This window comes from Perca flavescens, chromosome 16, assembly GCF_004354835.1.
Source record: "Perca flavescens isolate YP-PL-M2 chromosome 16, PFLA_1.0, whole genome shotgun sequence".
NCBI classification, from domain to species: Eukaryota; Metazoa; Chordata; class Actinopteri; order Perciformes; family Percidae; genus Perca; species Perca flavescens.
Window position 1 is genome coordinate 16053986 of NC_041346.1, and position 27989 is coordinate 16081974.

The 27989-nt window shown below is 40.9% G+C and overlaps 1 protein-coding gene across 5 annotated transcripts; it reads right to left on the reverse strand.

Moving 5' to 3' along the window:
• Positions 1-213: 213 nt before the first annotated feature.
• On the reverse strand, positions 214-27910 carry rc3h2 (ring finger and CCCH-type domains 2). Of its 5 annotated transcripts, XM_028601117.1 has the most exons (21): positions 21969-22242; positions 21445-21500; positions 19305-19633; positions 19108-19225; positions 18240-18473; positions 16511-16686; positions 14612-14812; positions 14275-14407; positions 13267-13385; positions 12210-12322; positions 11393-11707; positions 10824-11023; positions 10376-10689; positions 10140-10286; positions 8391-8528; positions 7118-7282; positions 6753-7008; positions 5911-5995; positions 5149-5356; positions 4772-4935; positions 214-4648 (listed from the first exon to the last, which is right to left on the reverse strand). In XM_028601117.1, the coding sequence occupies exons 3-21, from the start codon at positions 19533-19535 to the stop codon at positions 4501-4503; spliced, it is 3465 nt and encodes a 1154-aa protein (XP_028456918.1). In that variant the 5' UTR covers positions 19536-19633; positions 21445-21500; positions 21969-22242; the 3' UTR covers positions 214-4500. The 5 variants fall into 5 exon arrangements, 4 of the variants coding, with proteins under 4 accessions (XP_028456918.1, XP_028456917.1, XP_028456920.1 ...); XM_028601116.1 differs by lacking the exons at positions 21445-21500; positions 21969-22242 and adding an exon at positions 27353-27910; XM_028601119.1 differs by lacking the exon at positions 21445-21500 and having other exon boundaries at positions 10376-10686.
• Positions 27911-27989: the final 79 nt, after the last annotated feature.

Genomic DNA, 27989 nt, shown 5'->3' on the forward strand with positions numbered 1-27989 from the left:
TTTCGGAGAAATAGGTATAACAACTCCACATATATCTGGATTGTATATTGAAAAAATCTAAATCTGTCCCTATAAAACCAAGTTGAATTAAATAAATACTTATTCTGAAGAGAACCATTGTATATTGTCTCAAGGCCTATGAAGTGATAGTGTTATCTGACATCTTCTATCATAAAAGGACATTCACAAATGATGACAGGAATCACAAAGAAACATAATTTGTTGTTGGTTTATTGTGGCATGCAATTTCGTGTGCCTTTTTCATAATTCCATCTCTCAGTGCAACACAGAAGCAGTAAGCTGCTCAGCCAAGCTGTCTGTAAGTCAGTCAGTGTAATACAGATGAATTAGCTAGAAAATGCACAGAAGAGTCAGTCAGTCTAACAATACTCAAACCGTTTCATCAATCAGGAATAGCACATAAATCATTATCATCTTAGGTTTGACTTACTCCAGTCCTGCATTACCATACAATCAGTAAAAGGGAAACCTTTCACAATGTGATATTTCCATGGAAATAAATGGAATACGTAACAGTATTATTCATTATGGGGACATTTTCAATATGCTGTCTCTGAGGAGTTTATTTTCCTCATTCTGAAACATTACACAGCTGCCCCAATGACTTAAACATTTAAATATATCTGATTATCACAGGTTGTATAAATGAGCGTCTATACTATAAATCCATCTAATGATGGTGCCTGTATACAATGACGGATGTGTACCATCTCTTAATAGTTCATTTACATTTCAATCGAACAATAGATTCGCAAATAAAATGTCTAATACAGACATGAATAGTCAGAAAACATCATCATCATCATATGTTTCACAATCAACAAACAGGCTTTTTTCCATATAATATAGAATAACGAGACACTTTCTTGTCTAATAAAAAATGTCAGCAAATTCTCAAATTCAAAACAAAGAAGCTGACTTACCGAGATATACCAAGAAGGAAAAATACCACAACAACCCAAATGTGGTAAAAGCAATAATAGTCATAATAATAATAATATAATCTCTATCAAACCAGAATTAATTTTCATGAGCAAACAAGTAAAATGCTGCAAGCAAACTTCAGCACTTGAAGTGGCCACACAGTGGGCATGTGCAGAACTCTTACAGCGCTGGGTGTGTTGTATCACAACTACAGAATCATCAATACTCCTCCGCCATCACAAGAGGGACTATATCGCATGCATGACGCAGGATGCAGGGAGGATAGGGTGGTGGTGGGGTGGCAGAGTGCACCTGCTGGCAGTGACGGGGTGGGAATTAGTGCAGTGCAATTAGCCACTACAGAAGTGCTCTATAGACACTTTAAAGGAAAATGGGAGAATCACTTTGACGTTAGTTCAATACTCACAATACTGTTTTTACATACAGTAGCGCCCAGCCCTTTCCAATGGGAACAGGAATAGCAAAGCCAATATTGATATTGAGAGGCAAAAGTAAACACTGGCAAACAATATAATCTCTGACAAATGTATAGTTTGGGTGAAAGGGTCAGTTATCAGCAAGTAAAATCCAGGCAAATACTTCCACAGAATATTTAAGTGATGAATATAGAAAAAGCCAAAGTAGCTGAGCAACTTAAGTCTTCCCTGAGCAATTCAGACAGATCTAGCCTCCTCTAATGGAACAAAGCAGAACTACACAAGAAGTATCTCACTCCTTAACACGACTGAGCCTTTCCCTCCTCAAATAGTTTACAGTTGAAGAATATGAAAAGCTGTAGGAAAATTGCAGGAATTGGTTGTACTGTACTGTACACAACATGGCACTTAACGTTACATGACTTCCAAGGTGAAGTTGTAAACAGATGTGGAGCGACAGTAGGTAGCTGAGCTAATTTCATGACTTGGAGCAGCAAAATCCCTGTGCCAGCTCTTGCCTTTTCATCTCAGAAATTCAGTTTTCAAAAGAGTATTACACTGAATTGTTCAGTCCAATTCTTCACTTTGTCTCCCTGCTTCGCCCAGCATATGTTGGGTGGAAGATAAGAGAGAAACCCCAAAAAGGTTACCAGTCCACTATTTCATTGTTCATTCGGGTTAATAAAGTAATCCTCACACGTACAGCCATTCTGCCATCCTCTAAAATTAGATTTGATATATAATCTGAGAGGAATATTTTTGAAAAGGTACAGTAATTTAGGTGAGAGGAAATGAAAGAGGAAGCTGGAAAGAATAAAATATTAGTCAGCCCTCCTCTTCTCATTCTACACAAATCTAATAAGATTTAGAATAGGGTGTAAACAAACTCATGACTTTAAATCCTGTATAATGGGTTAATGTTTTCACGTTATTTATTAAAGTCATTAAGAGCCACACATGGCAAGATGCCTCATATCTACTGTATAAAAGGGAGTGAGGCAAGGCTGGGCTGTATGGAAATCGCCAACACTGCACAAAATTACAGTGAACTAGACAGCGTACTGATGACAGCACATCTGATGGCCGGAAAACAGGGAAAAACATTAGACAAGACGATCAATTTACTGTGATGTATAATATAGCAAACAAAACAAGAGTAACAAAGATCCTGATACAAAATACCCCGACAAACAACTTCACAGAAGTTAGCAATGCATCAAATAAAAGAAACCAAAACTTAAAAAAAAAAAAAAAAAAAAAAAAAAAAAAAAAAGTTAAACAAAGATACAGCGTGACGAAACACAAGTAGTGGTGTCCCTCACTTTTGTAGGCTTCAGCTTGAAACATCATGCATGAATATTGTTAACTGTACATTGTACATAAAGGTGACCGGACTGGAAAGCACAGAAAATGCCATTAGCTTACAAAAATCACATGAAAGATAACACCTCTGAAACATGACAGGAGTCTGTCAGTGGGCATGGACAAAAGTCACTGTAGAGCCCAATGTTTAGGTCTGTATATCACCAAGGAGAGAAAGGCCACTGTATTGAATGTTTGTGTCGACTGTGTACGAATGACAGCACACATGTACTGTTTGTTTGTGTGTGTGTGTGTGCGTGCGTGTGTGTGTGTGTGCGTGTGTGTGTGTGTGTGTGTGAGAGAGAGAGAGCAGTGAGATAAATGCTACAGGCACACAAAGATGAAACAATAGTTTTCAAGATTGATAGATGTGGCTCGTATAGAAATCTACTAAATTAGCTCCATCTGCAGCTCGAAATACTATTTCTGTCCCACACTTGGTAATTGGTATTCTTTAGTTATGCAGTACAAGTCACCTTTAATAAAGGTAGTATGGTATGGACTGAAACATGTATACATATCTTTGTTTTGTTGTCATCCCTTCTGACATCCAGTGAGTATGTGTCTTGCACTGATTTCAATGATCATTAACACATTCAGTTTATGACTGTGTCATTGTGTTCTGTGATCTCATGACAGTCGAGGAAATTCAGTCAACATATGACTCATAAAAGATAGAGGTTATTTGAGTATCAGCATACTGAAGACCCCTGTTTTCGGCTGGTTGTTGTATGTGTCTCAGTATTATTACGTCTATCTCTTGATTTTTCAGGGAATACTTATAAAAAATATGTTATGCAGCAATACAACAAAGGCTATACACTAAATCAGGAGCACTGAGCTAAATGAGGGCATTACCATGTATGGGAGCTTACGGAAACAAATGCCTTGACATGTAAAGAGATTGCACAACTTGAAAAATAATTGTCAGATATTCATGAGGTTTTGTTTAATGTACCTTTTGATAGCTAAGTGTCTCTAAACCAGTGCCTGTCTTGGAGGAAACAGACAAAAGCAAGAGAGCAATTACATACAGTAAATTATATTTATTAAAATAATAAAGCAAATTACTTGATGTTGTAATATTTACTATCACAGATACCAAACCTCAGTCCTGGGAGCAAGGCAGAATTTGGTAGGAAATGTTGGAATCTCAGTCCCTGCTGTCAATTCACACTACATATAAAACATGAAGAATAAATAAAGGAAAATTTTAACATAGAAAAGTGGCACCTACTGTATAGGCTTTTGCTGTGTGATGGACCATGTGAAATGATGTGAAAAAAGACCTATCGAACATAAGTGTGTCTCTGTCATGTTGAATGCTAACTAGATGATGTAAACATCAGCAGTGTAATGTCATGTAAAATGAGCAATCATGTGGTGTAGATGGTGTAAGATCTCCAACCTTTCTTCTAAATGTGACCCGGGATTGAAACTGCTAACATGGACGCAAGTCCAGCATCTACTAGAAGGGCAAACTGGACATGTGCCTTACTGGGCATAAACGGTAAACTAAATTCTCTGTGGAGCTACACACACACAAAATCTCCACTCAGGAGGCAGGACAATGTGTTTTTCCTTGCCCCTTACAACGTGGCGCAGCACAGACTGTTGACCCATATCTGTCAAGTTTTATTTAGGCAGCTGATTGACATATATAAAGGCTAAAATGAAATGGTATTCCCTTTAACCAGGATCTGGTTGTAGGCTCAGCTCTAGCTTGCCACAGGTCATTGTTTGACTTTGTGTCCCTTTAGCTTCCATTGAGTAGCATCTCTGTCCCGGGCATTTTAGGACAAGCCCGGGTGGAAGTGTCCCCCAGTCGAGGAGGTCCAGTCCGCAGCACAAGCTTGCCGACACCCAGACCTCCTGAAACTAACCCTCCAGGAGACAGAGACTTCCTGGAAAACAAAAAGAGAGCAAGGAAGGAAGAATGGAATGAAAGAGGCCAAGAAATCAAAGTCAAGTCAAAGTCGACTGAGGGAGGGTGATCCTGTGAAACACCAGTTACCATGGTAATTCACCTGAAGGCCATCTTTTTAAGCAGGTGAGCATCCATCTTTTCTGTCGAAGAACACTCCGTTTGGGACTGCTCCTCCACAGGAGAAGAGAGGAGGGGAGAGGAGCAGGGTGGTGGGCGGAGATGGGAAGCATCCTGAGACTGTGGGGTGGCCAGGTCTAAAGACTCCTGAGAGGCAAAGATGATAAAGAGGTATGGTTCAACTTGAATAGGTTAATATTGTTATTTACAATATAGAAGTCTTTCACTCAAAATGTTTAGACTGAAGTCGGGCAAATTGAACTCTTAGCTTCGAAACATCCCTTCAGAAATAATCCAGCAACATGTGTTTTAACTGTATATGCGCCATCACTCTGGTGTGATTTACATCATTATACCAACCGGAGACTTGATGTCCTGGGGGTCTGAATCCTCCAAGTCAAGAGCGCACAGTTCGAGCTCAATATCTCGATCTGGGTCCGGTTCGCTCTCGGCCTGGCCCCGATCCCGGCTGTAGGCGGTCTGACAAACTTGCAGATCAGACACGATTTTCTCTCCACTGCTTATTGAGGTTCGACAGCAGTGATGTTCTGATGCACAAAGCTGCTCACTAAAACACATGCAGATACAGAGAATTATTCCCTTTTTTTCCAAGTTTAGCACATTCAAATTGTACATTTCTTGGTATCAATATCGTGGGAATAATTAAGGTAAAATAAAATACATTGTGTGTTAATGGCCTGATAATGGTTATTAAAATCACATGTGAGTGAATTGGAAAATATTTTGTTTATAAGAGGCATCAGTGTTTCTTGGCTGCCCAGTGGGTTTTTAACCAACCAGCTAGCAGCAATATTTTTAGTCTGACCACAGAGAGGAAACAACTGTAGCACAGCGAGATAAGAGAGAGGGTTGAGAGAGGACGAGTGAGAGTAAATGTGTTACAAATAATAAGGAGTGAACTTCCATGTGTGCCCAGGGAGTTTTAGCAGATAGAAGTCTAACCAATACTGGGAAATTGCCTTCATCATGCTCACATAATTTTCTGTAGCACATTGTGAACTTTAAGATGGTTTACTGATCAATTTCTCCGTTCTTTCCATGTGGAGTTTGTGTGTTTCCCCATAGTTCAACGAAGGAAAAGTGTGTGTGAACGTGTTGTACCTCTCTAGGAAACTGGAGTGGCTGGAAGAGTCTGATCCTCTGGAGCTCCACCTGTAGTCACTGTGATCTAAGTGGTGGTTGTAATCTAAAACAAATAAATAAAATGTAAACAATGGAGACATCAAAGCAACATTTACCTTATAATAATAATAAAAACATATGTGTCACGTTTTATGCATCTGTATAATTAACAGTTTGCAAAGGGCTTTACAGATATAGGACAGTTCTTAGTAAACCAGATGCATTCTAGTAACAGGATGAGATATTCAACTTTAATATAGAGACTTAAAAATAAACAAGACAAAAACAGATTAAAGCTATAGTGCGCGACTGTTTTATATTAATGAACGTCTAATTCAAACAATTGCCAAATGAGTTGATACAAAGCTAATTAAGCCTATCAGCTTCACAAAATTATTTCTGTATTTCTCTCAGTATGGCTATGTTTACAAAATGGTGTCGTCCGGCCACATTCGCTCGTAGAAGCTCGAGTGATGCGTTTTACATCACAGCTGAGAAAGGACAACAGCAGCATTACGCTTCGGAGACAAAGAGGACATAAAAATCACAAGATAATTACCTCTTCTGAAGAGCCCATCATGCTTTTTTTATCGTCTGTGTTGCCCTTGATTTAATGAGATAAACGTGGAGGAGGGGTGGGGGCGCGATCAGCGAAGGCTTGCGTCACGTGGATGCGCCAACAGTGTTGTTGTCATTACTTAGAATTCCTCACGAGGGTGACAGAAGCTATGCACTATAGCTTTAAATAAAATAAATAAATCCAAATAAAAAACATCATCATGGTGACATATGAATAATAAAGGGCTTTTATCCCTCCTAACCTTTGAAGTTGATGGGTGTGGTGTTGGCGCTGCCCTGGCAGGCCGTGGCTTGGATAGGTTCGGTGGTGTGGTAGCCCGTGCGAGATGCCCTGGATATGGCACCCCACTTGGAGATAATGGGCCCCTCACTAAAGGGAATGATCGGATCCTCGTCTTTCAAGCGCCGGTAGTGATCCAAGGATTGCAGCCATCGCTTCCCGACACCACTACTACTGCCACCGCCTCCGCCACCACCAGCTTCATTACTGTCCGACTCCTGCATGAGAAAAACATGGCTCCTTTCAAACTGAAATACTGAAATGAAAAATGGAATTTGTCTTCAGATGTGTGTCTGCGCCTACTTCTGGGTGTGAAAAGAGTCTCACCGAGTGCTCTGAGCAGGAGTGAGCCGAGGTGTGCGCGAGCGTTTCCGGCTCAAAGGAGCCGAGGCAGGGGCCGATGGTACCACAGGACCACGGAGAGTAGTGCGCTAAACTTTCTTCGCCTCTGAACCTGCACCCCACACACTGGCCTCCACTGCTCTCCACACGCTGAAAGAGAGAGAGACATTTAATAATGATGGTGAGACACACTGCTGTTTGCTCAATACATGGGGCACTATAGGATCATTTTTGCTCTAAATTGCCCACAGGTTTGAATGATGAGTCTTTATGGTTCTCAATGTCACATGAGAAAGGATTATTAAACTTAAGGTGTAAGTTTTAAAGGTCCCGTATCATGCTAATGTTCATGTTCATACTTGTATTTTGGGTTTCTACTAGAACAAGTTTACATGTTTTTTTTCTCATGCTGTCTGTCTGAATAGAGCTGTATTTATCCTGTCTGTACGCTCCGTTTTAGCACCTGTCTCTTTAAGCCCCCCTCCCAAAACGGAGGTCCTGACAGCTCATTTAAAGGCCCAGTTTCTGAATACGGGCTGTGTGCATTTCTCTGTGGATTGAGCGTTTTGATACTTTTACAGTATTTATATGGCACCTCGACCTGCTTTACCATCAAAACAGACATGGTGATCACTCTTTTTGACATACGGGGCCTTTAAAAGGGCTCATACACCTCATACCGATGCCAACTAATTTGAGTTTATTCTCTCACTGCCAGTGCTGACTTGCTGCCACTTTGCTGCCATCCCCGTGGCGAGCCCTGGATATCATATAAAAAAAAAGTATTTTTCACCGACGGTCTTGTTTGCTTATGCTTGTTATGCAGAGGCATCAAAATCATTTCTAAAGCGGACGTCTTCACGAACACATATCTGACGTGCTGTTAAACAAAGCTTTACTTTGCTAAAGGCCTGAGTCACTGCTTGTTAAAGTCTCTCCCCTCACTTTCTCTTTTTCTCTCGCTCACATACACACCCACCCACACATGCACATACACCGCAATTGTGCATCGCTGTGATGTCTCCCTCCACAGTTGCTAAGCAACTATCTCCCCCCTTAAATAGCAATGGGGGACAGCTGAGGTGGAAGCTTTTAGGATAAGAATTAAATCCTACATATTTTAAAAATTTCACACAGTTTCAGGTGTCTGCAGTGACACTATTAACAAACTGGTCATGGTGGCATTTAAATTGTCATCCTTAAAACGCTTTCTGTGTTCATGTGCATAAATATGTTGTCTCTCTTATTTATCTTCTACCTCAGTTCCAAAATCGATGGTGAAGATGGGGGAGGACTGGGAGGGCCTATTGGCATTGTGATGATGGTGATGATGAGCCCACTGTTCCTGCTTCCTTCTGAACAGATCCTCGTAGCCGAGAGGAACACGGCCATAATCCTGACAACAGAGCGTTGGACAAGACAGAATGAACAGATAATTAATATAATATTTACATCATAATATATTTAAACATTTTACATAATTAACAGTTTAGTGACGATGCCATTAGGTAGCAAACACATCTGACTAGTTGACATTATTGACAACTACAATTCACAACCAAATCAGACTGCTAGCAGATACATTACTAATACAGCACTTTGAGTTTTCAGTTGAATCAGATTTGTAATCAATCTTCTCCCACTCTGTTTAGGTGATCTGATTGCATTTCATGTTTGGTGTAGATCTATACATCGGGGCAGACAGACAAGCTTTTTTTGAAGATGTGGGGGGAACAATAAAAAAGCTGGTCAATATAATGCAATACAACAACTCTCCAATAAACAAATTGTCAAGCTTCTGATGTTCCCTTTTTATTTAGAAGCTAGAGAGCTGTTTATTAAAAGAATAAAACTTCCTGTAGTCGTTAGTTGTTTTGTATTAGCTTGTTGTATAATGTAACTTTGTCTTTCCCACCATATACTGTACATATACAGGTGGTGGACACAAAAGGTACAGTATATTGAATATTTTCATTGCAGCACTATTGCGCTGCATTGCATTGCAATGTATAGGTGTTACTATAATAAAATGTTTGTTTTCTCGTGCACAACTAAGAAAAATGTCTTGCTGCAAATATTTAAAAATGGGACTGGGCGATATGGAGAAAATCAAATATCACAACGTTTTTTGACCAAATACCTCGTTATCGATACCGCAACGATATTGTAGTGTTGACTATCGGTGCTTTCACAAAATATTTACACAATGAGGTTTGTGATAAATAATCATCAGTAATGTGGATACAATGACTAAGTGGGTAAATGAAAATAATAAAAGAACAGTAACAACAGTCTGGTAAGTTCAGAAAATGACATCACTTTACTGTAATGCAGCCTTTAAAACCAGTAAAAGACAACACGCCATATTACGTTATCCAAAATCTAAGACAATATCTAGTCTCATATCACGATATATTGATATAATATCAATATATTGCCCAGCTCTACCAGACAGCATTGTAAAATATACTGTAGAACTGCAGAAGTCATACTGGTAATGATATATGATGATGTGAGAAGGAGAGAACAGAGTGGGGGAGGCAGAAACATATTTGGGTGAGAAGTGGGAGGACTACAGAGGATGTTGAAGCTACATACTGCAGCTCTGTGGCTGGCAGGGAAGGTAGAGGTGAGATGATATGTGGGTGTAAAAAGAGAAACCGAAGGAAAGGAAATGTTGCTGAGAATGCAGCAATAAATCTTTAAAAAGTAAGATAAACCAACATTGATTAAAACAGATCTTCAGCAGAGAGCATTATTTTTTAATTATTGCATGGCTCAGAGTGGATTATCTCTCTTATAGTATGACCACTTAATAATTAAAATTACGCTATTATGCTCTTGAAATAGATGCTGTGCTTGCACTGCTACGAACGTTGCAATAAACATCACTCAAACAAGTGGGAGAAGCTGTAGCTAATTAACAGCTGGTTGGTACAGGTTTTGAACGACTATGTGTCGTTAGTGAGTATTCCCCACGGCCAAGACATTGCATTATTTGACCTACCCTGTGTAGCCCTGCGCGGTGTTCAGCTCCGGAGCAGTAGTTGCTGTCTAGAGAGTTGAATCTCTCCCTGAGTGGAGGCTGGTAGACAGAGGAATGCAGCACCTCTGGAGGCAGTGAGTTACTCCTGGCATCCTCTCTGTGGTACAGCTGTTAATGATAAAAAAAAATCATCATTACCAGTGTAAGTTACAGAATGATCAAATTAACAGCAATATGATAATTATCAGAAGGCTCACCTGAGGCCTCCATACTCTCCTGCTGTCATAGAGGGGAGCATAAACACCATGAGCAGGAGCCAGAGGCCCATACTGAGGCTGCCCCGGGTGGTGATGGAAGGCAGTAGGTCCCATCCGATCTCTAGGCGGGTGTGGCGGGTACCCTGAAGAAGAGGAGGAAGGTGGGTGTGGCGCTTGAGGGTCACTGGGGTAGGAAGATGATGGAGGGCCAATCGAGGGCGGCAGAGAGGATTCTGGGACGTTGGTGGATCGAAGAAAGCGAGCCATGCAGGGTTTATGAGGAGGATGAATAGTAGATTGGTAGTAGGAACCTGCTGGAGAGGAGGAGGAGGAGGAAAGAGAAGAGAAGAGAAGAGAAGAGAAGAGAAGAGAAGAGAAGAGAAATTTTCAAATTTCTCAAGACAACAATCAAGGTTTTTTTTAAGCTTTTATTTAAAAATTGACTCACAGGTTGGTTGATAATGGGGTGACTCGTATGCGTGGGGCTCCTGATAGTACAGCTCTGACGCCTGAGAAGGATGTGGTGCACGCAGCACGAACTGACCATGTTTGGGCATAAGAGTGCCACCATCACCCCGCCCAACTGTTGTCAAAGGAGACGATGCTGAGGAGTGGCTGACTGGAGTCCTGGGAGGTGAAATGGGCTTCCTGATAAACAGAATGACAACATAAAGAGAAAGAATGAACATATGAATGAGTTGGACATACCTAAGGTCAGACTGTCCCCACATCACTTCTCTCACAAAATCATATGCAAAATATCCAATGTGTGCAGATCCACATATCAGGTGACTTGTAAATGTGTATTTGACTAGATTCATTCAAATGCAAAGAAAATCACATGTTTTGACACACAAATAATCATTTATATTTTGTTTATTTTTATATTGCTTAATAACTTATTGCGATCTGACTCGACAATAACAGTAATGCTAAACTGGACTAATATTCGGCTGGTCAAAGGGTTAAAAGCCAACCAGAGCAAGCATCAGAGAATAAGTCGATGAATAGTCTTACTGTTCAGTGGACCCTGATGAGTTTCTGGTAGTTAGCCCGTTGCACCCTTTAGCATCATTGGATCCATTTGGCACCGCTCTGTTCATTTCCTCCATCATGTCAGCCCCTCTGGAGATCAGTTGGGCGTGAGTCAGGCCGGGCATTCCCTCTGTCAGGGAGTCTGTGTTCTCCCCTGTGCCTTTGAGCCCCTGCCCCATGCCTGCAGACACATCTGAGTGGATGCTGCCCTCCATGGTGAAGGTTTTACCCATAACCCCAGGTGCTAATGGGAATACGCGGCCTACGCTGCTGCTCTTCTTGTTTCTCAGTCTAAATCTGTAAAGAGAATAAGGGACAACGCAAAATTCAGTACAATGGGGAAGGTTATGTTTTGCTCAAAGGAGAACATCTTAATAAACATGTTGTGATTGCATATTCCCACAGGACCTCCTGTAAATCCTCTTGTAAATACATTTATGATTAGATAAATAAAATCTAATTAAAAAGGGGACTTTGGGAATGCTGTGTAGAAACAGAGAGCGGAGAGAAGACAAACTCTAAAGGCCTTTTTACAGGGCAGAGTAAGTGAATCTTGGGCTACAAACCCTTAATGTAATTTGTTTCATTTTATTCAATTTAAGATTCTTCCTCATATACAGATACTTTAGTTAATAGGTTGTCATTTTGCAGTTATAAAACCTAGAATAACTACCACGGTTGGACAAGCAGACTTCTGTCAAACTTTTCTTTTTTTTTCTTTTTTTATATAACTATAAATGCAAATGTTTCTATCTTGAATACAGTGAGTCTTTCGGAGTGTATGTGAGTGTGCACTCACTTCTCCAGCTCATCCTGTGTGTGTGCAAATGTACAGTTGGTTCCTCTGGGACAGCCTCCCTGCTGACGAAGGTCTCGGCACATGCTGGTCTTGTACTTGCTGTTGGCCTGAGGCTGCAAAATGCACAGATACAATGCACATTAACTGTAAAATAAAACTAATGCATGCAAGTCATTGATAAATGACTAAGATTAACTTATGACTCTTAGTCTAAAGTTGTAAGTTGGGATAGTTATAAAACATGGATAATACTAAATAATGATCAGTTATACAGTAAGTGTAAAGTTCAAGTCAAGATGATAGCTAATGTTTACTCTTAACCCCTAATTAACTATATCCATGGTGATTCAATGTTTTTTTGCAGACTGTTACAACTCATCACTGTAGATGTTGAAAGGGAAAAGTCTCAAAATTTCAAGATGGAAGTCAAACAAATGTCAAAGACAATGTGCTGGCACAAATGAATGATGTCACTTCACACATCAAACTCCACAGACAGGTGTGGACAGAACACCATTAAAATAAATAATATATGATATTTGACCTTTATAATCACCTTTGTGGTACACAGTGTTTTTACTGTAGCTGTATTAAAAAAGCCAAAAAACAAAAAGAAAACCATATATATTCTGAATGTAGGCCTGCTCATATATAGCTTGCAATAATCTGGATTTCTTGCATTTAATGTTTGTTTTAAACTTCATTCTCTGTTTATTGTTTGACAAGAGCTGATACTGACAAACAGGAGCGCTTCAGCCACTATTCACTCCACTATACTGTATGTACTGTTAGTGACCAGTTTCAGTCTTTGTAGCTGCATTATCTGACAATACCATTAAAGACAGCAACATGATGTTTTGAGAAGGGATAATTGTGAATTCTTGAAGATATGTAGTGAGTTAGTAGTACTTATCCCCTTTACTTTTCTGCACTTTTCCACTGGGCAAATATTATGTTTATGATCTCCCACATTTCCTTCAGCTCCTCACATTTCTTGCATTGTTTTGTTGTCTATTTTAAATAACATAACTGTAACAATCTCGTCCTATCAGTGTACCTGGGGAGCATCATGGCTCTTCTTGCTGAAGTTCTGTATGAATTCCACTAGTCCATGAACCACCAACTTTACAGCCAGCATCACACTTTCCAGCTCCTCCCATGATGGTGCCGGGGCATCTGCACACAGATCAATAACAGAGTCTGTTAATAAGAGATTCTTATCACTGTACAGGGTCTCATAAAGGCTTAGACCTAGACAGAATTTTACATGTATCTGACATAAATTGAGATTAGACTTCCTGATACCATTAAATCAGGGCAAACTCTCTATCTGACGCACAGGGCACACACACGTTTGTCATTATATCCATTATACAGTATGCTAACTAAAAAGCAAAAGCAAAGCAAAAGAAGAGTATGTATATGATGGTGCCCCCCGTATGAATAAAGGTTAAAATACTGCAGTGCTTTGAGCTAAACTCTAACATTAGCATGCTAACATGCTGCTCACAATGACAATGCTGTAACATGCCTATGTTTAGGTGGTGGTTTACCATGTTCACCATCTTAGTTTACCATGTTAGCATGCTAATGTTTGCTAAATAGCGCTTAACACAAAGTACAGCTGAGGCTGATCAAAATGTAGATTGGCTCATAATACAAATTAGCCTACTGGACAAATTTTACCAGAGGGGCTACATGAAAAGGGCAACATGGCAATCCATCCAATAGTTGTTTCATGACAATATAATAATTAAGTTTAACCAAGAAACTACAATTCAGAATACATTTCTGAGTGTCATAAGATTTTAAACTCAAACACCCTGCTGTCATTGTACTTTTTTTTTTTAAATAAATATTTAACACACAAAATAAATCTGTATATTTAATCTTCTCTTTTTGCTTGTTAATTGCATTTTGGTATTAAGTGCCACAGCGTGCCTATTTTCTTCACTTTTCAATCTCATTAATGATCTTTGTTTAACAGAACAAGCCCTTTTAAGTGTGAATCATTCAGATTCATTCGCATGCATTCAGATGAATACAGTTAAACAAACAGAATTACCTGGGTTGTGGTCTATATTGGCTAGTAGCTCTAGGTGTGGTCTAAGGCTGGTGAGGTTGGCTGGGTCTCCCGTCCTCTGCAAAACGATCGTCAGCTCCTGAACGCTCTTTGCAAACGACTCTGGAGACTGCAACTGGAGCAGAAAATAGAAGCGGAGAGTGAGTTTTCAAAAAATAAATAAAGAAAAGACGAATGTATTTGCCCTGTGCCTTCATTCTCTAGAGGCTTGTTATACCCACCGTGTAAAATTTCCAAATTGAGTTCATCAATAATGAATGCTGAAACTTATATGGCAAGTGGAATGACAGCCTAACTGGCATATGAATCATACTGGCACCTTGTCAATAATGGACTGCATATGTGACTTGTGGACCAGGTCTCCATACAGCAGAGAAGACCACTGCTCAGGTGAAATTCGTAGGCCTGCCTCCATGGCGATGTGGACGATCTGAGTGTCATGTTCTCTCCGGAGAGCCTCGTACGTTCGAAACTCTTCTTTCAGCTGCATCAGTGAGGAGTCTTCATCACGCTTAGTCACCTGACAGACGATGGACGGAGAGAGAATAAGGAAGAGGGGGAATTGAGAGACAGGAGAGTGTGAAGAAAGACGAGGAAGAGAAGGAGGGTATGGATGGATTATTATCTTTTGTAAGACCTTTGTCTTTGATACAGATTCAGAACCAATAAAAGAATCTTTCACTTCACCCCAAAATGAAACTTCACTCCTTCTTGTACAATACACGACTGATAATTGTACATTTTGGCATATTGGCTGGCATGAAAAGTTAGATTATGTTTTGGGCATTTTTAGGCCTTTATTTGACAGGGCTGAAGACATGAAAGGGGAGAGAGCGGGGGAATAACATGCAGCAAAGGGCCGCAAGTCAGAGTCAGTCGAGTAGTAAACCTCTATATATCGGCGCCCGCTCTACCAACCAAGCTATCCTGGTGCCAGAAGGTAGATGATTTCTTTTTATTCTATTCAAGAAAGTATTTGTTTCTTTGGGCAGAAAATCAGATTTGTTATCTGAGAATATCTACTTATAATGTACTTTTCAAAAATGAATAGGGTGCAGAACTTGTTTGCATTTTGCCCTCAGTGTGTATTACATTACAGCGTTAACCAGTGACATTGGAGTAACTAATGGTATAATGAAATATTCATTTTGAGGTGACTTATTCCTGTAAAATAAAACTTTGGTATGGGAGGCTAAGAGTCATCCTTGCAATTTTCCAAATAAATGTAACCAAATTTACCGACCAGTCAGATTGTACATATGTGGTGTCTTCAGACTCACAAACTCAAATTGAGATCAGACAAAGGGATTCCCCCCTGCTCAGAATCTGCCCTATGAGCAATCATCATAAGACACCAACACACACAACCAGCTGCTGTATCACTTACAGATCTGTTACATTCAAAACCACAACCCAACAGAATCAGATTTCATCATTATTGGAGCTCTTGCTGCTGTCCATCCTCTGTCTGTTTTCTCTCTGTATTCATGCACTATCTTTCTCTGCATCTCTGAGCTGTCTGTCTCTGTCCTGCAAGGCGGGGCAACAAGAGCAAATATAGACTGCTGTTACATCAGGAGCAGATAGCTGGCATTTCTGCCCTACCAGCAATGTCCGTAATCAGATAACAGGCACAGAAATACACACATGCATGCATGGAAAATATATCCACAGATGCTTATGTCCTCGTTACAGTTATGACTTTTATGCAATATATGATATCAGTATGGGCAACACATATATATATGTATAATACTTTAATGTCAAACAGGGTCATGTTAAGAGCTCAATCCACATTTTAAAAGGGTTTTTTCGAAACTCACTCAGACACTTTGACTAATTTTGAGTTTATTAAGTGGAAACTATTATATGTAAACTGACAAGAATAAAAGTTTTGAAAAACTGCTGACATAAAAAAGGTATTCATTTGAAGCACTATCTCTGCAGTAAAGGGATATGTGGTGGTAAATGAGGATCTATTTAAATACCCTTCTTTTAATCAGGTCATTTATTATGGCTTGGGTTCTTGGGACAGCAGCAAACTGAGGTTCTTTTGTTCAGTTTGACGTAGATTACATTTCAAAGAGCTGTGGTTAGCTTCTTTTTTTCATGAAGATTTTAATAGTGCAGCTTGCTCACATGTCGGTGCATGTGCACATATGTACAGTATTTGTTTGATGTGTTTCTATGTATGTATGCTCATTCATGTAGCACGTACCTTAAAGCAGGAAGCCCTGTAGAGAAGCTGCACCACGTGCCCTATGCTGGTTTTGGAGGCCTGGGGGAACCGAGCCTCGAGTTTTTGGACTACAAACAATACCAACACCTTCCTGGACAAAGCTGAGCCATCCTCCAGAGCCAGTAAAACTAGCTTCAGAGCATCTTCTTGCATAGCTGTTGAGGAAGAGATGTAGGGATACAGCAGATGGCAGGGAGAGGTGACAATGGTGGGAGGAGGTGAGAATACAATACATATTTTAATCAACATATCAATCAAACAGCCATCTTAGAACCAGGTGTCCTCAGAAACTAATTGTTATCATGAAGAAAAACAGTTTCCCAGTCAGAATCTACCCTATGAGTAATCATCACAGGACACTGGGTACCAGCACCAGCAGTCAGTTTGATGAGGCAATCTACTGTAAACAGGCAATTTAAAATGCAACCAAATTACATTAGATCATTACAGCAAAAATATCCAAATCAAAGCAATATGGAAATTAACAATGACGTAATACTAGTGTGAATTATATTCTTTGTATTTAAAGGTTCTCTCTACAAGAAATAAATAAAAGCAAGATGACACTTTGTTGTTCTCAAACCTGTCACACAGCTATTATCTGTACATTTTACAGGCTACAAAAGTCAGCATCAAGTGACATCTTTTAAATGATAGTGCCTCAAAAAATTCACAACAGCATGCATCACCTTTTTGTTTGTTTTTTAAAATAATTTTTTGGGCCTTTTTCCACCTTTAATGGACAGGACAGGTGAAAAGGGGGGGGAGAGGGAGAAGACATGCAGGAAATCGTCACAGGTCGAAGTCGAACCCTGGACCTCTGCGTCAAGGCATAAACCTTCAAATATATGTGCGCCTGCTCTACCCACTGACCCAACCCGGCCACTACAGCATGCATCACCTTTAAGGTCGAGACACACTGACCAGACGGCCGACCCTTGGCAGAAAAGGCAGTTGGGCTGATCAGTCTCCCCGAGTTGGTCAAAAAAGTGCCTCGAAACACACCAAAGAGACGAGATGTAATACGTCTCCATAACAGCAGGCGGTGCTAATCTGTATTGTCCCCATAGACTGTATATTGATTGTCGCCCAAAAATGAAAACCGGCAGCTGATTGGACAAACGCTTCACGTGGGTCTGGTTTCTCCGGAAATTCAAAGACAGACTGTCATGGCGGCTTGTTCAGAATACGATCTCATATTTTACTAAAATAGTTCACCAAAACGTGTTTCTGAAAACATTTTAAGCGAGAAACAGGCCATGCAGTTGCTGAATCTGTCTTCATTTCAGATCGACAAAGGTCAGTTTAAACAATTTTTGTCAGATTGTAAGATGCTCATTCAGCTCCCCGTTTCCGGGTTACCACTCTACCAGTCAGATGGGTCATTTGAGTCCGACTGCCGGCAGTGCCCGCCCCGCCGATTATACATGTCAATCGGCCACAATGAAGGCTGACAGGTCCTCTGACGGACGATGGCACGGAAAACACCGAACAGACTCGAGTCACTGACCTCGCCAGACTGTCCAACGGACGACTATCAACTTTGTGTGTCTGGACCTTTAGACACACGTGTAATCTGCCTAAAAATTCATTTGTTACATTCAAATGTCTTACAAATCACATGTATTGCCTTGCCTCACACATCTATGTCTTGGAGCAAGATGTTCATATCACTGAACGGTGTATGCTGTATGTCATTCACACCTACCAGGTCCCAGGAACTGGCAGCCCCGCGCCCTCACTGCTGCCCAGAGGTTGGCAGAGAGCTGCTGGGGGTTCTGGTGTTGCAGGATGAGCTCGGTTACGGTTCGTTCCCCCAGCGACCGGCCTGCCCGCACTGCCCGCACACGGCCCTCCTCCTCCACCAGCTGGCAGTTCACCAAGGTCACCAGCTTCCTCTGCATTGGCCGGCTGAGCACGCTCTGACTCAGATTCGCCACACCTGCAAATGGTGACAGCTCTGTGGTAAAACAATGTGGAACTTCAACACAATTATAACATTTACTTTAGTTATGAGTCATTCTTTTCATTTATTTAATTGATTTAGTCTTAAATTAACTCTTAGTTAAAATCTGTTACAACCAGCTCCGTATGTGGATTTAAAGCCTCTTCATGGAATGGATAATGTTCATCATGCATCTAATCTCCCACCAGTGATTTATGTTTCTTATGGAAACAGAGCATGACAAAGTGTTAATTGCCCAAATGATCGAAATCGCCAAAAACAATGAATGCTACCACAGCACCGTCACCCAGAATTGTCTGATTGAACAACTGGAAACAACTGGTCAATTTCAGGGAAGTAAATCTTTCTTGTCTGGTTACACAGAGAGCTGAACATTCTCTCAGTGCCATACAAATACAGCTTTCAGGCATCATGAGAAATGTGAGAAACATGAAAGCCAAGTTGCACAGGCAGCTTAACTGCGGCCCACGCACATTCAGTACGAAGTGTTTCATTCTCTTTCACAGAGGCAACGAGTCTGAAACTCTAAAGTGTACCATTTAAAACACAAAAACAGGCATACATAACTGCACACACACACACACACACACACACACACACACAAACAAACCTTTTGCTCCGCTGATAGGTTTTAAGTAGAGAGCCAGCTCTTCCACGCACACCTTGCACACCTCGTAGTTCTCAACTTCTGCTGCACTGCTCAGGCTCACCGGCTGCACATCTGGGACCTGAGACACACATGTCATGAGCACACACAAGACGGATACACCCAAAGAATGTTTTGACAATTCTTTCCTCTCAACTCACTTGAGCACCAACCAGCTGCAGCAGGGCACAGTTGACTGGCAGCAGGTCGATATCGGTGCTGATTGGCGTCTGATCGAAGGGGCAGGCCTTGCGGTGCAGTTTGTGTAGGCAGGTCTTACACACCGTGTGGGAGCAGCCCAGGCTGATGGGCTGGTGGTCGCTGCTGTCAAACTCATTGTAGCAGATGGGACAGGACAGGAACTCTGTCCACTGGGCCGCCTGCACTGGCATCCTGACACCACACCACCGAGGGAGGCGTCGCTGAGCTCAGGGGGAGTGCATGTCAACGAGCCCCGACAACAGCTCCTGCTCACCAGTGCCGACGATGACTGTGAGGAATAGGACATAAAGTTATGTAGCAGTGATTTTGTAAAGACACATGTTGACACATTACTGTAAAATGTAGAGCTTGACTAATACGTATATAACCAATTTGTTAATAATAAAAACGCTTGTTCAAATTTTGAAAGCTGATTCTGACAGTTTACTACTTCATTGATCGACAAATTCTTTTAGCATTAACCTGTCATAATAAAGCACTTTAGATAATCCACCACATGGCATGACTGAACATATTAAGAGTCATCACAGTGTGCTTGTCATTACAATAACATAATTTCAATTATAGCTACACTACAAAAGAAAAGCATTACACTTTGGAATTGGCAAAAAAAACATCAAATTTAAATAATGGGAGGAAAATAGAAGAATGTGAAACATAGAATGCGTAAACCTCCACAATTACAACTTAAAATGTAACAATTATAGGGCCCATTAGAATTCATTATGTGCATGTGCACTCTGTTTGTATTTATATTCAGTTGCTTGCCATAAAAGATTTGTCGCTTGCCACCATAGCTTTAAATATCAACAATACTTTTGCTATGATGCATTATCAAGTAGACAAAAGCTATAGGATCTACATTAGAAAATATATACAATTTATACAAATATATGCAGACAGTAAGTGGTAAGGACTTTGTAAAAGCTAAAAGACAATGAAATGGTATCCAGCAAATAAAGGAGTAGCATACACATCATTATTCAAATGCAATAAGCATTGAGCTGAGCTAAGTACAGAGGCAATCTTCAGCCTCTCTCGCCATAAAAGTCATACATTTATTTAATCTGATGTAGGCAATAAAAGTGCTCTCTCCCTCTCCTAAAATAATGAATTGCCAAGTCTCAACACATATTACATTTAAAGGCCTTGCTGTGAACACAATTCGTACAATATTAAGTCCAGGTCTATATTTCTCTCATCTCATTAGCAACTTGGATGGGACACTAGTTAAACATCATAAAAGATCACAATAACAATAAAAGTTTGTAGAAAAACAAAATGTATTTTATAACACTTAATTAAATTACAGTAAACAAAATATTTGAGAGTTGTTGTCTTTCTAGAATGCATAGAGTAATAGATTATTCAAGAATAGTGGTGGAGACAATAGTCCAAAGTTTTTGTTCATGTCAAATGTTCCCAAATATCTTTTACAACTAAAGCTCTCATTCAGTTTTTTATTTATTTTGGTGAGCAGTTTGCAAGACTGTATCGACCTGGGCACAATGCCACACAGTAAGACAGACAAGCTGAAATAAAGATACACAACACTACTTTTAGGAGCTTATTTATAGTAGCATCAAAACGTAAACTTCCATGTGGAAGAAGGAAATGCTAATAAGCAAAGTGAAGTGGGAAAAAAGTATGACAATAATGGGTACGACAAAGGATCCACTGAACAAACAAATGCACAGACAGATATGTGGGAGAAGTTAACATTATAAGATCTAAATCGGCTCCCTTCATGCTTTACTAAGATTGTGAACTTTCTCATTTCTTGCCACTTTTACTCAAATATTCCACTTTGTACATTTTTGAAAATATTTCATACCAGCAAAGGTTCTTCATCTTACATAACAGCGCTGTACAATACGATATTTTTATACTTTTTCCATGACCTCCTGTATGCTATTTGATGCATCATCCAATTAACCAAAAGGAAAACCTTACATAAAATACACACAAACATAAAAAAACATCCTTCTGACTCCATTATGCAAAGTGTTTTACACACAGCGTGCAGACAGGCAACACCTGTTGCTTTTAGAGTCTGTTGCATCTGTTCAGACTGCTCACCGAAATGACAGATGGTGCCCTCAAAGAACAGGCGCCATAATAAACTGGAAAAAAATCTGTTCAAATGGGTTTAGAGATACAGTGAAATACACACACACACACACACACACACACACACACACACACACACACAGTTAGAGTATAAAGGAGATTATTGTCCTAGGACAAAAGGAACTCAGGTAACTGACTACCAGTTCTGAAAATATTCTGCAAACAGTGTGCTTGCGTGTGTGTGTGTGTGTGTGTGTGTGTGTGTGTGTGTGTGTGTGTGTGTGTGTGTCTGTGTGTGTGTATGTGATTCTGACAGCCTGTGCAGCCATGTATCAACATGTGCACAAACTCCCCTCCAACATCTGGAAAGAACAACCTTTTATGACAAATAGATCACATATCTCAAAATATATGAACATGCTAGCAGTCTAATGGAAAAAGTATACACATAAACCCAGGACTTCACAACAACATGCATTTTAATGTGATTTAAATCATAATATGTAGCCAGTTATAATGCCAGTTTTACGCACCTTCCAGACTGCCCACAGCACGCGGTGACCCCCTTGCCGCGTGGACAGCTCCGCTCTGTCCTCGAGCGTCATATTTCCTTCCGCGAGGAGCCCAAATATAACACCGATTATGGCTATTGTAGCCCACAAACTGCCGAACCACCGTCTGAGTAAGAGTGAGGGAATGCTCGATTGAGGAAAGGGGTTCAGGCGAAGTTTGGAGACGATGAAGATGGGAAGTTTTATCTTGGCGTGTAAGCCCGGATAAAACTCTCTTCCTCTGTGTGTGCGCAGATTAGCGAGTGGTGCAAACTCTGGGGGCAACTGTTCACCGTGATTCACTGGCTGTAGTCACGTTAACAGCCACCTGTTCCTGCTCTGAGCAACTGCTCCATCCTGTTTTTTACAGAGAGTCCCTGGCAGAATACACGAGGACTTGACTGGACTGAGTTTGTGCAGAAATTATTCCTGCACACATGGCTGGATTCAAGTCTGTGCATTGTCTCACCACAATTAGATTCATGATATGCATAAGTAGCTCACAGCACGGGAGTTCATAATATCATGATGCACACAAGACTTCCATTACTTGCATGAATGGACCATTACACGTGTATGTAGGCCTATGCAAGCATGCCACACACAAAAAGCCCCCACAGTCATGAATAAGTCTGTTCTTGTGACGGGAGACCTCAACTTCCTCTTCAGGCTCCTCTCCCTGACTGATGAGGAAATAAACCTATGAGCTTTGTTTTTATTCTTTCATGCCTGCAATTCAGGTTGCGTGGTTTTTAGTGTAGGAAAACTTGAGGATGTGCCATTTTCAACACACCCAGGCATCAAGAAAGATGCAGTATATTCAAAATATCCCTAAATTGTTGAAGGAAGGCTTTGTAGACTTAAGCAGTGGCCAGTTGAGCCACCCACTCTACTGAGCGGAGGATGAGAAGTACATTTTGTCTTTACAGCCAACAGTTGGCGAGTTATCATCTGGCTCAGGACAGTGAGTCCTCACTTGGCCCCCTCTGAGTTGGGGAGGGCATCTGGAGTTTCCTTTGGCATGTCTCATAAAGACAGAGTGGGACAGAAAGAGAGAGATTGTCTCAAGAGAGTGATTTTCAGAACATTGAGGTAAGAACATTTTCACAATAGGACGATATTTGGCACATCCTCACTTTTCAAGGGTATTTGGACTTTGGTTTAGGCTTAAGTCACTATCTATCGCCGAATGAGGTAACAAAATTAATGGTGATTGAGCATATGGCCTACTGATGAAAGCCCTTACACGCACAGTTTTACAAACTGGGTTTCTTTGGCGACACAGTATGTGACACGCTTCCCGTCACCCAGCAGTGGTTGGTTCACCAGACACGGCAGACGGAGCTAACGTCAGTCAACTGACTGACGTCTCCAACGAGGACAAAATGGAGATCTTGGAGATTATAACTAAAAGGGTAATGGTTGATGTTCTCACATTGCCAGCAAAAAGTAAGGTAGAAATAAATTAGGTAGACTCATGCTGTCACAGGCTAAGAGCACTACAGTGCCTGCAAAATATCACGCCCGGGGGTAAACATCTTTCACATGGCTATTGTGCAACGATAGCAGTTTTCATTAGCATGACATGTTTGTGAGTTTGAGTCCTTGCAATTAGGGGTGGGAATCACAAGAGGCTCCGTGATACGATATTATCACAATAGTTATGTCACAATACGATATTATTGCGATTTTAAACAATAGTGATATTCTGTGATATGTTGCAATTTATTACCTTTTTCCAACTTCAAATTATGTCCCCAAAGGAAAACTTTGTCAACATTTGTTTAATCTAAAAAGATAAATGTCTCTGTTCATCTCACTTCCATTCTGTTATTAATTTGTGGTTACCACCAGTGGATCGAAAAAGCAATTGATTTTCATTATTCTAGTACCAAAAATAAAATGATCATGTGCAATTTATATAATAAAAGATGGATACTTGGCGTCCGTGTATCGATGCAGAATTGCCATGAAAAATATTGCGATACTATGCTGTATCGATTTTCCCCCCACCCCTACTTGTCATGGCTGTCTCCCACAGAAACAGGGACTCTGAAAACAGCAATGCAACTGAAAGGGAGAGTACAAGGAAGCAGAATATAGCAGTCAGCCAGTGGGAGTCTCATCTAAGTAGTACACACCCTCATGCAGGGTTAGGTTATGGTTGGAGTAAGAGCTAAAGTTAGGCATGTAGTAGTCTATATCCTCAACGTTCCACTTCCGGGAATGCTCTGGAGCTGCAGGAAATTCCGCCGGATGCATGTCTTTTCCCTGTTTCCTTCCGCTTTCTTTGTGTGGGGATTTTAATCTCCGGTGGTTTTATGAGGACTATGGTTAACTGCTCCTCAGATCTCTGCAGGGTAAATTGAGAAAGCTAGCTAGACTATCTATCCAATCTGAGTTTTCTCTCGCACGACTATAACAACTTTTGGACGTACACATGTTCCACCAAAACAAGTTCCTTCCTGAGGCTGTTTTGCAGCGGCTCCGTGCGGAGCTTAGCGCCGCCCATGACGATTGTGATTGGTTTAAAGACATTCCAATAATGGTGTGTGGAGGAACGTCTTGCAAAGCGAGACTATGCATGTAGTAATGATGGATTGATGTGGCTGTGTGTATGGGGTTGTCACACTTAACATGCGTGTGTATGTTGCATTGGTTTCTGATTGTGCTGCTGTGTCATGATGACATTTAACTGTCAGTCATTGTGCAACTCCAGATTGAGTATTTCTGTATGCCCAGTGGAGTGAGCTCGCATAGTTTCTGTACCTCTATCGTACCCCAGTATCTGTAGAGAGACACGTCAGGGAAAGATCCGCCAAATTAACCTGTGTGTAGAGAAGGTGACTAATGGTTCTGTGTTATGCGGAAGGCAGAGCAATTTTAAGCCAAACAATAATCAGTTTATGAAGCTATAGCATGACAAGCATAAGTAGGAAGCATAAGCATATATTCAGTCAGGAAGACTATACTTTTGCATGCTTAGGTCTTCTTTATTTTTCACGCATCTAAATTTAATCCTCACACACATGCTCACAAATTTTTCCTTTCCGTCCTGTCCTGCTCTCCTCAGCTGGTCACATCAGCTGATCTCATCTATCCAATAGCTCAGCGACACACCTACATTGTAAGCCTATCATCCTGCTGCTGCCTCCTTTAAATATGATTCTCTCTCTGCCTTTAGTACATTCATGCTGCTGAATGCGGAATGTTTACGGCTGTTACACCATTTAAATTTCTTTCTCCTCTCAGTTGTTGTCAGCTGTCATTTCAGTGCAAATCATTCAAATGGCAATGCGCTCCTCCACCTCCCAATCACCGCCAGGCTTTGCAGATTCTTTAGCTCCATCAGCTCAGACAACAGAATAATCAGCCACCATCACCACCAGTGTCTGGACTCCAGGGCAGACGCCACTGCGTTACAAATCTCCCTCTAGACTCTAAGCGCCAAAGACTTTCTGCCAAGAAATATCACATATCTGTTAGAAATAAATATTCATCTTTACTTCATTGACTTGTCTCTTCTGATTGAAAAACAAAATGGGAAACTTACTAAGCTGTTATGATGTGTTTGACAAACTGACATCATGTATTAGCTCTGACAACTATGCGTTTGGGGACTCGTCATGCCCTAGTGGTTTAAAACACATTCTGACATGAGGATCTGTGTTGCATGTCATTCCCTCTTTCTCTCTCCTGCCAATGTTAACTATCAACTATACCAAATAAAGGCAAGAAAACATTTTAAATAAAGAATCTAAAAGTTAGTTTTGGTTTTAGTTTGACCAGTTAATGGATCCACAACAATCAGTAGCAGCAATAAGGATGAACTGTCTCAGTGTGGTTGAGCAAGCAATGCATCATCTGACGGACAGTCATCCTCATATCATCCAAAAACCTTTCTGATACATGTGCACACACACACACACACACACACACACACACACACACACACACACACACACACTGCCACAGAGCATGAGTTGGACCTGAGGGAAAGGAAACTGAAGTAATATGAGGACTCCTTCTCACTGTCACCGTGGACCCTGAATTAGAACATTCCATCTGGTGTGTGTGTGTGTGTGTGTGTGTGTGTGTGTGTGTGTGTGTGTGTAGTACAGTAAAATCAGATTATTGGTGTTTTCACTTTGAAATTAAGATAATTCACAAAATCTCTTCAACAACTGAGTTACTATCATTAAAGAAGCACATCAGCACAAAACAAAGGTATCATTCTGTAATTTCAGACAGTACTGCTGTAATCACTACTGCAATTTACTTATTTTGAGAAATATGTGCAGCTCAGACACGCTGTTGAAATGAGTCTGTTATTGTTATTTCAAAATTTTAAATATTTCTCATGACTCACTTTTGTAAATGTGCTAATAAAATACCACCCCCCCTATAATTTATCTATTAAAGTGTATCTATTTATTTCATTTATCACAGGATTACTACAGTTGTATCATGTCTGCTCACTTGTTTTTGAGTGTACAGTGGGGGTATGTGGGTCTGTGTGATTATTTATTCATTAGGCCTGTCGTCACAGTGTGTGGGGGTAGTGAATGTATGGTAGGCAGGGCAACCATACAGCTCACAAGCTGCTGTATTATACAGCACATGTAATATAAGCCTATGTACTATTATGCCTGTGAGATGTCTGCAGTGACAGAAGCACCCAAGAGTTATGCAATCTTAGTTTGTTGCAGCCTTGGATAATATTGCTAGAATATCAGGTTACTTAGCTGCAAAGCAGGTTATTGAGTAACCTCCAACATGACAGGCTGCTCAATACCTAAACTTTATGATGTCAGCGATGCATCAGACTAAAGGCTAACTAATATGCAACACCTGGACTTGGAAACTGTTCTGCTGCTGCTCAGGAGTCCCTTTGAGAGCAACAGTGATGTTCCTCCATAAATATCACATCTGTGCAAATGCCTATCATCACGCCTGGAAGAGTAACATCAATCAAACCACCATTGCAGCAGCATATCTACAATTTCATGTTGCTCTACAGCATTCAATGACTGCTGCAACTCTTTCTAGAAAACCCCGGTTTGCATTCGTATATGGCTATGAGCTATGGGCCCACAATTCCAATACAACCAGCCTTCTTATAATATTCCATCAGCACCAGTTGCAGGAATTGATGATGAGCTGGTAGCCGAATAGTTCCAGGTCTAATGATATGATTTCTGAAATCTGTTGCTGGTAAATGATCCCTCGTTTTCAGCGGAGGGAATCATAAACAAGAAAAGAGTCCTAACCTGACATCAAAATGCCAAAGGCTTTGCACACATGAAACAAAATCTCGATTTGAGGAGCATAAGAAAGTAGCGCGCACCTCTGGATAAGTCACTTACCTCACGCACTACACCAGAGGACCAGAATAAACATATTCAAAGACATCCACGGAAGCGCATCAAAATAAAAATGAAAATCTTCATCAGTTGCAATACAACCGCAGCAGCCGGCCCAGGGAGATAATTCTTGATGCGGGGGCGATATGGCTTTGCATTTCAGAGCATTAGAGACAGGTCCCTTGGTCTAGTTGTGATCCTCTGCCCCCCTTTTCGATTGTACATGACGGACACATTCGCTCAGGTACAGTGAGCCACACACTTTCAGTTTAACAAACCGGGGCTGAGAGGAGATGGTGGTATCGCTCCGCCGGTGATGGTGGCTGAACTGCGTCTCAGACTCACCGGGCTGCACAGGCGAAGAGCTGCTGCACCGCTGTACGCATCACGCATACTCTGCCCGAGACGCGGTTTTGTTCAGCCTCGGACCGTTCAACAAAAATGCTTGTGCATAATTGTCGGAGATGCGGCGTGGGGCACTATTTTAATCTAGTGAGCAAGGATAAAAAGATGTAAAGTGGCAAAGCCGGAACAAGCCGCTTTTCGAGGCGTGGGCTCTCTGGTTTTAAAGGAACAGACCGGCAGAGGATGCGCTTCGACAAGTGCGCCTGTCAAGAGGAAGTTCATACAAACACACGCA

Excerpts from the sequence above, each read along its gene's own strand:
- rc3h2 (XM_028601116.1), bottom strand. The coding sequence starts at position 19,535 with ATGCCAGTGCAGGCGGCCCAGTGGACAGAGTTCCTGTCCTGTCCCATC. Across the intron at positions 11,024-11,392 it reads TCATCAGGGTCCACTGAACA|GAAGCCCATTTCACCTCCCA; the intron begins GTAAGACTATTC and ends TCTGTTTATCAG. Across the intron at positions 5,357-5,910 it reads CACTCCAGTTTCCTAGAGAG|TGAGCAGCTTTGTGCATCAG; the intron begins GTACAACACGTT and ends CATGTGTTTTAG.